The sequence below is a fragment of the Leptidea sinapis genome, chromosome 5, assembly GCF_905404315.1.
Source record: "Leptidea sinapis chromosome 5, ilLepSina1.1, whole genome shotgun sequence".
Lineage (NCBI taxonomy): Eukaryota > Metazoa > Arthropoda > Insecta > Lepidoptera > Pieridae > Leptidea > Leptidea sinapis.
Window position 1 is genome coordinate 6319568 of NC_066269.1, and position 13093 is coordinate 6332660.

General features: G+C 32.9%; 1 protein-coding gene across 1 annotated transcript; it reads left to right on the forward strand.

Annotated features, from left to right (window-relative positions):
- The first annotated feature begins 2967 nt into the window (after positions 1–2967).
- LOC126964586 (endocuticle structural glycoprotein SgAbd-2-like) lies at positions 2968–11884 on the forward strand. The gene is made up of 4 exons (XM_050807783.1): positions 2968–3036; positions 4595–4734; positions 9446–9600; positions 11631–11884. Exons 1-4 carry the CDS (start codon positions 3028–3030, stop codon positions 11750–11752), a joined length of 426 nt encoding a protein of 141 aa, XP_050663740.1. The 5' UTR covers positions 2968–3027; the 3' UTR covers positions 11753–11884.
- Positions 11885–13093: the final 1209 nt, after the last annotated feature.

Sequence of the window (13093 nt, forward strand, 5' to 3'; positions counted from 1 at the left end):
ACTCTTAAAGATGTAGGTGTTTTTTTTCATGTATCCATGTCATATCGTCCTGGAAAACCATGCAAAGATGCTCATTACATAGCTTCGTTGTACGTATGTACATCGGTTGAATAAAGTTAATTGAAAAGTGGACAGTAATGTGTAAGTATTACTGTGTTTCAGTCTGAAAAGCGCCCTAGCTAGTGAAATTACTGGGCAAGTGAGACTTAACATCTTATGTCACAAAGTGACGAGCGCAGTTGTAGTGCCGCTCAGAATTTTTGGGCTTATCAAGAATCCTGAGCGTCACTGCATTGCAATGGGCAGGGCGTATCAATACCACCAGCTGAACATCCTGCTCGTCTCGTCCCTTATTGTCATAAAAAAAGTAACTATTTATTTCATGCAGTAATTATCCTATGATAAAAGTGATTTTTTTAAAAGACATAGCCCAGATGGTTGCGAAGCTGAAGTGTCAGTGGGCAGGGCACAGCTCATAAGGCCGATGGTGGTAGTGATCTTTGGAGACCTTTATCCAGCAGTGGACGTCTTCCGGCAGAAGTGATGGTAGTGATTGTAAATCTCTCCGATTCCACGGAACTAAATCAAAAAAGAGAGTGAATTTGTGAAGAAAATCCGATTAATTAACCAACTTCAAAACAGGAGTTTTCAAATTTTATTTGTGTATTAATCCTAGAAGTGATAGTTATCACACAAAATCATAAAAAAATGTTTAGATTTAGAAGAGCGACATATGCAAATATTGGGGTTGAGCAGGTTGTCAACTGTAAAGTAGATCCTCTAGAAGAAGCCACAACCTGAGAGTTGAACAAAGCATACAAGATTTTGTGACAATACGTCACTCGAACGGTTAGCTCAGTTGGCAGAGCACTCGAACGGAACGTGAGAGGTCGTGGGTTCGAGTCCCACATCATTCATAAAATTTTGTTTGTTCAAAAAAGGATCTTCTCAATTCATCGCTATGTTTTTTTATGTTTTGTTACCTCAGAACTTTCGACTGGGTGAACTGATTTTGATATTTTTATTAGAAAGCTGGTGCTTCCCGTGTGATACCATTGCAATTTGGTACAGATCTGACAAAGGCATCCACGAGAAAACCATTAAAGTATTAAATTTGCTATAAGTATGTGCGCGACATATTTACGAATAACTTAATATCGCGCCAATTTATTTCGATGATTTTTTTCCAAATATAACAATAATCGTAACTAGAATTAGATTAATTAATTAGATTGTATAAAAATACGCAATTTTTTTTAAATTTTTAATACACATTATATCTATTATTTCGGAATAGTGTTTTTGAAGTCGGTTGTTTTATTTTGTTAATTTTATTTTTATTTTAAGACAACTAATTGATTTTTACATGTTGGTATTTAATTAAAATTTAAACACTCTTATACAATACATACCTATTTATAAATTCTAATTATTGTTTAAATATAAGGTATCAAGGTAATAAGTATAATTATTACATTTCAGAGCGATCGGATAATCACTATTTCTTAGTCCTGGAAAGCATTTTGCGGCACTTCTTCTCTCTCGGCCAGCCATTTATTTCCGAAGCGGCTGCAGTTCATTATTTGGCATCATGTAATTAATTGTGACAAAATGAGCTCCTTTTACACCTTAAAGTAGTTTAGTACTTTACAACTCTTGTATTTGAATCTAGGGATCATTAGGATGCAAGCTGTCTAATTAAATAAAGTAATAAAAAATATTTATTAATAATATTATAACTTCTATGAAAAAACACACAGAAACAGTTATATTTTTTATAAGATACAGAATTGTAAATTGAAGATAAAATGTACTGGAACCGTTATCAATAATTATTATAAAATACTAGCTGACCCGACAGACGTTGTTCTGCACATAATAAATAAAATACTGTTTTTTTTATGAATTTGTCAATAATATTTAATAACATCAAGAATTATTTCGTATAATCTGGCCCCTGTTTTCATTAGTTTAGTTCATGAGTTGACTGGAAACAAACATCAGGACACTGGATTTATATATATTACTAGCTGCCCAGACAGACGTTGTTCTATAGATAATAAAAAAAAATTCATAGGAATTTGCCAATAATATTTCATAACATCCAGAATTATTTCGTAAAAAATGCTCCCTGTTGTTATAATGAAATAGTTTCGCAGCAAAACTGTCAAACCGTACGTCATTAACTTCTCTCATAGAAAATATGTCCATACAAAACAAATATTGAAAATAAAATAATTATGGGTCCCAAATCGATATAAAACTATCCTTTCTCACAAATTGGATCAAACTGCATTACATAAAGTAATTCCCATTTAAATCCGTTCATTAGTTAAGAAGTTCACTGGAAACAAACATCAGGACACTGGATATAAATCCAGTAATAATATATATAAATATATTATTAGCTGACCCAGCAAACGTTGTATTGCCGATATTAAAATCGCGATACAAAAGTAACTGTTGATTGTAGATTGGTGAAAATTTGAAGTTTTATGTATTTTTTTATGCTGACTCATAATCAAACAAATTTAAAAAAAATTGCAAAAAAATTAAAAAAAAATTGGCGTGGACCATCCTTAACATTTAGGGGGATGAAAAATAGATGTTATCCAATTCTCAGACCTACCCAATATGCACTCAAAATTTCATGAGAATCGGTCAAGCCGTTTCGGAGGAGTTCAAAGTTTAACACTATGACACGAGAATTTTATATATTAGATTAAGATGATATAAAAACTTAATAATTATGTGGCTGAAATGTTCATGTCATTGTTAGCAAAATTTCATTCTAAACAATACTGCGCACAATGAATTTCGATACTTGTAAATGTAGGCGGGCGGGTGGTAGTATTTCGATGTACTTGAAATTAAAGTCTGCATATGTCAAAACGATCGGTACTCCAATTTCACGAGATGCGTCTACGCCGATTTATATAAAAGCCTCTCCACTCGATATGAGAATCATTCCCGCATCACAGCTCCAACGGAGATCACACACCTTTGAATCAAATAACAAAAAACATAATGCAATTGGTGAGTTATTGTAACATACGCTGTATCTAAACAATAGCTTTTGTGTACGACTGTTAATAATTTTTAATATACTTACTGTTTCATCTCGAGAATTATAAATCAAACATTTTCGTGATTGTTTTAGAATTATATAATTTATTTTTTAAATGATAGATTTTTTTTAAATATAACTATTTAATTATTGACAAGTCAGTAATTTATTTTATTATCAAAGTCTAAAATATCACAATTAAAAACAGGGGGTTTTAAAATCTGCCACTAAAATAAGAGTAAAAATATATAATATCATAATTACAACAGAACCTGGGAATTGGATTTAACCGTTAAAACAGGCTTTGTTTAAAATTTAATGGTTGTTAGTTATTTTGCGTGGAACCCTAAATAATATTCTACATTAAAAGTACTAATTCTGTTAAAATAGTTCAATAAGAAATTAACTGGACAGATAGTCAATTTTAAAAAGTTTTTTTTTTTATTTACAAGCATTTGGTTAGAAGTTTACTAAGTTTACTTTGATATTACACACAAACCAGTTAAATTAATTTATATCTGTAAAAATAAATTGTCAATTTTCATTGTTGTAAAATAACGCATTGGGCATTTAATTTTAAGTTTAATTGTTTGACCTTTTAACTTGATGAAATTTACATCAGATAATGTATGAAGAATATTGATGTGAATTACGGCAAGATGTAAGAGCTATAATTAAGTTGACTTATTTGGATTTCTTTGTTCAATGTAGAATTCAAACTATTTTTATGTTCTCTAAATGTTTCGTTTCTTCTGCAAGAATTTTTTCAACCGACTTCAATTAAAAGAGGTAGTTTTATGTGTGTTTTTAATTGTATTTTATGTTTAGTCACGATAAAATATTTTTTCTATTGATAGTTTTTTATTTAAAGTAGCGCGTCTAGAATAAATATATATACTGTTTATTTCATTTAACCGTTAGTAAATGTTATTTTTTAGCTTTCGCAAAATTAAATATGATTCATAAATAAAATATCTCATTGTTTTATATTGTTACTTACTACCATAACTATATTTTCTTATTGAATCAACATTTAGGCATATAAAGTTTTTTTTAATATCTTACTCAACTGTTATCAGCCATCACATATAACTCAATATCTAACTCCTATTATTTTTTATTTAATACCTAATAAATTTCTCAAAAATTGCTAAGTTTTATAATATCATAATATAGTAATCTAGAGCATATATTCTGAAAACATATTTGGCTTTATTCTTCTACTTTATTTGATAATTTTGTATACAAAAATAGATTACATGAATATTAATAAATAAAGATCAAAGAATTTAAATATATAACTACTATAATCTTTAAAATAAAACACTTTTTAAAGGATTAAAACGCGTGTTATTATAAATGTGTTTTTACATTAAAATTTGTGTAAAAGTTTCAATTTATTATTATTTTAGTTAAACCGACGTTTCGAGACCTTTTCAGATCACGTTTTCGGGAGTCCCACTGAGGCAAGGTCTCGACCTTTAATTTAATCCTTTAAAAAGTCATTTTTTTATTTTTTTTTTTCAGATCATCGCATTGTCAGCCCTAGTGGCCCTTGCCTACGGCGCTCCCCAGTTCAACTACGTCCAGCCACAGTACCAGGGACAAGTTATTCCCATCCTCAGACAAACACAAAACGTGAATCCAGATGGATCATACCAGTGGAGGTAAGAATAAGAATATTATTCGTCTATAAGCTCTTGCCTTTTACCTCGTTTTCATAGATTAACAGCCGCTTTCAAAACATATCTCTAGTTACGGATACATTGCTATCACCGTTTAATTACAAGAACTTACGTATCCATAATGTCCAATATAGGTTATAGTCCAATGCTTTATGTCAATAGGTTATTGAAATGTAAGTAAGCGTAAAAGGATAGATTTGTCTACCTCTAGTAAGTTAAACTAAGGATAGCGAGGATAATGAAAAAGGCCGTACGAAACGCACCCAACTACTGGTTAAACTGGAAAAATAATTCATTTTTCTAAATAAAATTCACAGCCTAAATTACAACTTACGAAGTATTCTTCATATCCGAAATAAGCAGAAAGACAAATAATCAAAAATACAGAAGTTATATTTTTTTTATGAAAATAAGGGACGAGACGAGCAGGACGTTCAGCTGATGATAATTGATACGCTCTGACCATTACAATGCAGTGCCGCTCAGGATTCTTGACAATTCTAAAAATTCTGAGCAGCACTGCAAATGCGCTCGTCTCCTTGAGATATAAGATGTTAAGTCTCCTTTGCCCAGTAATTTCACTAGCTACGGCGCCCTTTAGACCGAAACACAATTATGCTTACACATTACTGCTTCACGGCAGAAATAGGCGCCGTTGACATACCCATAATCTAGCCGGCATCCTGTTCAAAGGAGCGTCCCACTAATTGCTAAAAGCTGTTATTTTATCATCACAAACCAGACAGTTCAATGTTATTAATGCGTATGCATTACATTGCAAGACATGGGTGATGAAAATCGTGGGAGGTAATAAAACAAAAGGTTAAAATGGTGATTTATAATCTCATATGGGATACACTTAAACGTTTACACATTTAAACGAATTTGTAGCACAATGTATAAAAGTTCAAAAGGTTGCACATAAAAAAGATTGATGTTTAGTTTAATAGTTATAATTAATTTAGAAAGGCAGTGTTTTACTTAAAAAAAAGGTTGTATAAGTAACATAATCCAAATAGTGTGAAAATTAAAAACATAAATATGGTTTCGAACTTAGTCATATAATACGTGCTAAATAAAACTCGCACATATGACAGAAGATTGGCATTAACTTATATAGTTATAATTAATTTAAGAAAGGCAGTGTTTTACTTTAAAAGAAGTTTGTATAAGTAACATAATCCATAGTATTTTCTTTGATTACGTGTTACACATTTAAATAAAACACTTTTAAAGGATTAAAACGCGTGTATTTGAAAACGAGATCTGGAAAGGTCTTGAAACCGCGTCGGGTTAACTAAAATAAAAATGTAACTTGTACGCAAACATCTAATGTAAAACCGTTACAATTACACGCGTTTTAATATTTTAAAAGTGTTTTATTCAACATACTGCAAATAGTGTGAAAATTCAAATATGGTACATAAATATGGTTTCAAACTTGGCCATATTTAATACGTGCTAAATAAAAGACTGCACATATGACTCACAATGATTTAAAATATATGTTAATGTTAAAAGAAGGACGGATCAGGCTACAACGTATATTTATATGGTACGTGATGAAAAGATATTTCACGGCGCGGTCATAAACGGACATTTCTTAAGTGTCGGGTTTATAAATCGTATTTGTTGAAGTCATCTCGATCTCGACCAAGCCCTCGTTACGCAATAAAATTGGCTAAAGCACACCTGTGGAACTATCAGATTCAAATTTATATGGTAATTATTTATAACGAAACTCGAAATTAATTTTGAAATAATCTAAAAGATTTTTAAGCGTTTAGCAAATAGTTCTAGTTATATTCGAAGTGTTTTTAGATTATTAAGCCTTTTGTTGTTAGAGCTATCTCATGGGTCATTTAATTGTTGAATATGGTATTTTCAATATAACACAAATGAAATTTGAAAGCAAAATTTATGAATGACGCGGGACTCGAACCCGCTACCTCTCGCGTTCCGCGCGAGCGCTCTTCCACAGAGCCAAGCGTTCGAGAGACGTATCATTGATAAATCTTGATAATATGTCTGTTCAACTCTCAGGTTGTGGCTTCATCTACAGGATCTACTTTACAGTTGATAACCTGCTCAACCCCAATATTTGCATATTACGAAATTGGCTGGCTGGTCGAGTCCCGCCTCGTTCATAAATTTTGGTTTCAAATTTTATTTGTATAATACTTTCCTGAAGACTTAAAAAAACTACTACTACTTAAAAATCAAATTTTCAATATTTCTCTGAAAGTATGTGACAGCAAATTATTATTTCAATTCTTTCATATTATAGAGAAATTTATGCTATCTCGTGCTAAATACAACGATTATTTTTGGTATAATAATCGATACAACTGTAGGTATTATATTTATAGCTGATATACCATTAGTATATTTACCAGTGGGAGGCTCCTTTGCAAAGGATGCTGACTAGATTATGGGTACCACAAAGGCGCCATTTCTGCCGTGAAGCAATAATATGTAAACATTACTGTGTTTCAGTGTAAAGGGCGAAATTTTATGTTTCAAGGTGACGAGCGCAATTGTAGTGCCACTCAGAATTTTTGGGCTTTTTAAGAATCCGGTCAGGCACTGCATTGGAATGGGCAGGGTGTATCAATTACCATCAGCTGAACGTCCTGCTCATCTCGTCATTGGCTAATTCGATACAGTGTGTAATATCCTTGTCATAATGGAGATGGTGTTTCATTCGTGATTGATGAGATAAAGTTAATAGATGTGACTAATAAAGGACTTGATAAGCTTGAAGATAATTGTTGAAGATAATACTAAAGTAGATATTACCTCAACCCGATTGATAGTGTAATATTATTACTAGCTGACCCGACAGACGCTGTTCTGTACATAATAAATAAAATTCTGTTTATATGTAAAACACCAGAGGAATCACAGAAGCGTTCTCAGCCTTTAAGGAAGGTTTACGCGCTTGTTTTGATGGTACTCATATCGTATCGTCGCGGAAACACCGCACAAGGAAGCTCATTCCACAGCTTTGTAGTACCTACCGTGGAAGAAAGCTCTTTTAAAACCGCACTGTGGAGGACCGTCACACATCCAGATAGTGAGAATGATATCCTAACTTGTGGCGTGTCGTGCGAAGGTGGAATTTGGCGGCAGGAATCAGGTGAAAAAGCTCTTCAGAACACTTCCGTGATAAATTCGGTAGAAGACACACAATGAAGCGACGTCTCTATGCAACGCCAAGTGATCCAGCCGTTCACAGAGCATTAGGTCCCAGACAATTCGAGCTGCTCTGCGTTGCACGCGTTCAAATGGATCGAGCTGATACTGGGGTGCGCCAGACCCGAGATGACAGCAATAATCCATATGTGGCCGAACCTGCGCTTTGTACAGCGCTAGAATGTGGGCCGGCTTGAAATATTGCCGTACTCTATTAGCTGTTACAGTCTACCTAGACGTATGAGTTATCTATGGACCTTTGATAAATCAGACACAATAACAAATTATTAAACCTCGTTATGAATACTTATTAAAATTAGCATAATAGCTTCGGAACGATTAGTTTCGTAATCCTTGTACGGCATTCTCTAGTCGCATTGAAATAGACACAAAAGATTCCCAAGACCAAAAGTCTGACAATGCATAATTCTGCTTGTAACAAAACATGACCGAAGCCTGTAATTATGTTTGGTATTTGCAAACGAAGCTGAAATGTCAATTTCATAATATTCTTTACGGCTCTAATTTATAGATATATAATTTAATAGGATGGTTCAGCGCGCCTAAAAAAAAAACGCCAAACCTTTTAAAACCATCAAAAACAATTAAATTTTTGAAGTTATACTTCTTTAGGCGTGTTATGAAAAAATGATGACAGTGAAATTTCTTCTTAAAATTTTCTGACGTTTGCGTCATTCACTATTTTTTTTTATTTCTTCGTCCATTATAAGAACAGGCGATGGATTCAAGCCCATACAGCCGTATTAATTTTTTATAATTAATTGTTAAAGCCATCTCTGCAAGATTTTTACAATAGTGCTCTTTCTAAAAACGGAGAATAGCATGAGGAATAAATCATTTTAATGATTTTTGCTGCGTTATGCTAAAGAACTTCTTGGGTGCAAACATAAGGACACACACGCTTTTTATTTAAGATTCACCAATATTTAGATTAATCCAACATTATTATTAATTCGAAATTGAATAATTGCGAACATTGGAATAGATTTCATTCAATACTTTATGGAATAATGTGTTACGCTACTATATTTTAAGTGGGAGGCATCCTTTGCACAGGTTATCGGATAGATTATGGGTACCACAACGACGCCTATTTCTGCCGTGAAGTAGTAGTATGTACGTAATACTGTGTTTCGGTTTGAAGGGCGCCGTAGCTAGTGAAATTACTGGGCAAATCAGGGCAAATGTAATGCCGCTCAGAATTATAGGGTTTTTCAAGAATCTCGAGCCGCACTGCATTGTGGGCAAGGCGTATCAATTACCATCAGCTGAACGTCCTGCTCTTCCCGTACGTCTCGTCCCTTACTGTCATAAAAAAAATTAAATAACTTTTTGATCTGGTTATGATATCTATCATTATCTATTTCATAATAAATGCGCTTAAAAATAATATGAAAACTTTATTTGCCGAAATTATTTACTGATTTATCTATTTATGTTATGTTAGAAAATAATGAAAATATTTAACACTCCTCAGCTATGAAACTGGAAATGGTATCGCTGCACAAGAAGAAGGTTTTTTGAAGAATCCTGGCATCAAAGATGCTGAAGCTCAGGTCGCCCAGGGTTCCTTCTCATACACATCTCCCGAGGGAATCCCAATTGCCCTGAGATACGTCGCAGACGAAAATGGTAAGTTAAATAGTATCATAGGTAGTGACAATAACAAACACATTGCAACAACACTTGGTAAACCTCATAAAGGTACATCAGTTCATAAAGGGGCTATGATATGGGGAGAAGAACTGATAAGAAACTCCTAGCCCATCTTTTAAATTATATAACAACTTAGCCTACATAATATCTTTATATATATTATGAATCCAGTGTTCTGATGTTTGTTTCCAGCGAAATCCTAAACTAATGAACGGATTCCAATCGGGATTACTTCATGGAGTACAATTTAGTCCAACTTCAGAGATAGGATAGTTTTCATTTAGATTTATACAATCGTTCGTTATTTTTATACAATCTAATTCTAGTTACGATTATTGTAATTTTTGGAGTCGGTGTCATCCAAGATAGGTTTGTAACTACATAAATAGTTATAGGTGAGATGTGTTTGAGTCGTGAGGAGGCGAGAGCGGCTCGCGGCGGAAGTACACCGAATCCAAAAATAACAATAATCGTTACTAGAATTAGATTGTATAAAAATACGCAATTATTTTTATACTTTTTAGTGCATATTATATCTATTGTGTTGGAATAGTGTTTTTGAAGTCGGTTCTTTTTTTGTTATATTTTTTTTTGTAATTTCCAATGTTTGATAGTTCTGCTGTGAAACAATTCTTGGTGTTATGAAATATTATTGACAAATTCATTAAAAACAGCATTTTATTTATTATGTACAGAACAACGTCTGTCGGGTCAGATAGTAATATTATTCAAGTTTGTTGACATTTTCAATCTGTATGTTATTATTTAATGAAAATATATTTAGTGACAAAAAAAATGGATTCATAAAAATACAAAGCTAGCAGCGCTTTCCGCACTAGGCATGCCTGTATCGCGGAAAACAGGTGAACGAACAAATACAATTAAGTTACAAAATAGGTTCATGAGTTTCTGTTTGTGCTTGCTGTTTCCACCAATCACAAATGTTTTGTATAAAATGGGTAATGGAGCTTCTTTGCATAGGATACCGGCTGGTGAGTTGGGATAATGGTCATGATTTTTATTAATTGATTTTTTAATAAAGTAAAGTTCATCAAGCATTCACAAGCTTGATAGAACAATAAAAGTTATACATGTAACATGGCTGAGTGTGAAGCGTATTAGTTTTTAATAACCTCACACAATAAGTGAATTTAATTAAAAGCCAATTGTAAGTTTAATTATTACTTGACTATAAAACTTTTAATATAAACTTTTGGGTCAATTTCGTATGCTGAGTAATTCACCTTCCTTGTACTATTCTGCATCTATTCTTAACTTAACCCTATTTGTTTTAATTCGTGTGTGAAATTTAATAATGTAACGTAGTTGAGAATGGATAATAAAATATTGTATATACAGATATCAATGCCTTCCAATCATTATCTTATGTTATAAAGTGTTACCCCCTTATTCATAATGGTCCGCTAACTTTAAACAGCCGCTTAGGAGTGTTTTTTCTCATTCTGACTTAGGTCAATAGGAGAAGACAGAGTGAGAATTAGCAATGCTTTAAGTTAGAAGACTATTATGAATAAAGGGGTTAATCTGCACTCTTACTTATATTTGTAACAATTTTTCATAATAATTGCCTGCGTCGTGATTCAAATAGGATGAAACACATTAGGCACTATGTAGAATATAGTATAGAACGCACCTATGGAGAAAAGTAGGTCATTCTCACCCGCGGAACATTGACAATCGCGGGTGGAAATGTCCTACTTATCTCACGTGGTGCGTATACGTTTTTTTTCCCACTTGGATGAAAAGCTCGCTTTTAGTTCCTGGTACGTGAGACAAAAGACAGCTTTTCATCGAGGTGGGGAAAAAATATATTTTTTCATATTTGAGATTGTTTTTAGCGACATAAATTCACTTATAAAAATTCTCAGTGAAATTTATATTGTTGGAGAACGAGCTATCCAAGTTATAAAATAGTTTTCCCTCTTTATTGCAGCTATTAAATATCTAGTATTATTTAGTTTTAAAATATTTAAACTCTTTCTCAGGTTTCCGTGCTGAAGGTGCCCATATTCCCACACCTCCACCAGTACCATTGGCGATCAGCCGTGCCCTGGAGTATATCGCATCCCGCCCACAGTACCAAGATCCACAAGCATTCCGAGGCTAAATCTAAATGACTTGCAGACTTCAGACGATAATAATGAACGGTCAAAGGATATCTCTAGCATAAGTGTTACTGTGATGTATTTTATATTATAAGGTATTTACACGATTTATAAATAAAAGAGATCTTTAATCACGTTGTTGTATTTATTATTAAAACCAATATAAGTAATCATTGCATACACATACATACATATACATACATATAAATAAAATTGGAGTGTCTGTTAGTAATATTGAAATAACTTTTCTTTACTACATGTGTATGAATACATATACATGTACATAATAAAATAAACCAAAATAAAAGTTTTTACAATTTTGACAGGACTTTTATTGGCAGGTAGCTAATGTAATAAGGATTATTTTAGGCTACGTTTACTTCAGAAAAAAATCTTTTATTTTAGGAAAATTAAGTAATGTTGCAATTTCCAAGAAACGGTCTAACTCTACAAATAATTTATATGGCAAAACAACGTTTGCCGGGTCAGCTAGTAATATTATAAAACAAAGTCCTCAGCCGCGTCTGTCTGTATGTCTGTTCGCGATAAACTCAAAAACTACTGCACCGATTTTCATGCTGTTTTCACCAATAGATATCGTGGTTCTCGAGAAATGTTTAAGGATATAATTTGTAAAGACTTATTATATTTAGTATAATTATAATTATTAAGTATTTTTTTTACTAAAAAAAATTAACACTTAGAATATCGCATAAATCACAAAAATCACAAATTTGCATAAAATACATTATTTTTTTTTTATGTTATTATAACTGAAATTAAATTTTATCTATTTCGCCTAAGTAACTTTAATTAGTTATCACATAGTATTTTCTTTGAATAAAATAAGTGTTACACATTTAAATGAGACACTTCTTAAAGGATTTAAACGCGTGCAAATGTTACTTTGTTTTTACATTAGATTTTTGCGTAAAACAATATGTTACATTTTTATTATTATTTCTGTCATCCCTTACCAGATCTCGTTTTCCCCAGTCACTCTGAAAACAGGGGAAGGCAGTGAGCCTGGATATAGAGAAGGCCTATGATCGTATATGCACAAGGCGCTTCTCTCAACTTCCATCATTTGGGCTTCCCGAGAGCTTCTTCAAGTGGACCTCCAGCTTCCTCACTGGGCGCAGCAGCGTTGTCGACGGTTACTGCTCAAACCCGAAGCCCGTGAACGCTGAAGTACCCCAAAGCTGTGTGCTCTCCCCAAAACTGTTTGTTCTGCATATCAATGATATGTTGGACACCTCCAACATACATTGCTATGCAGACGACAGCACTGGTGTTGCCGTATACACGGGTTATGCAGGCCTCTCTAGGGAAATCGTCGAGCA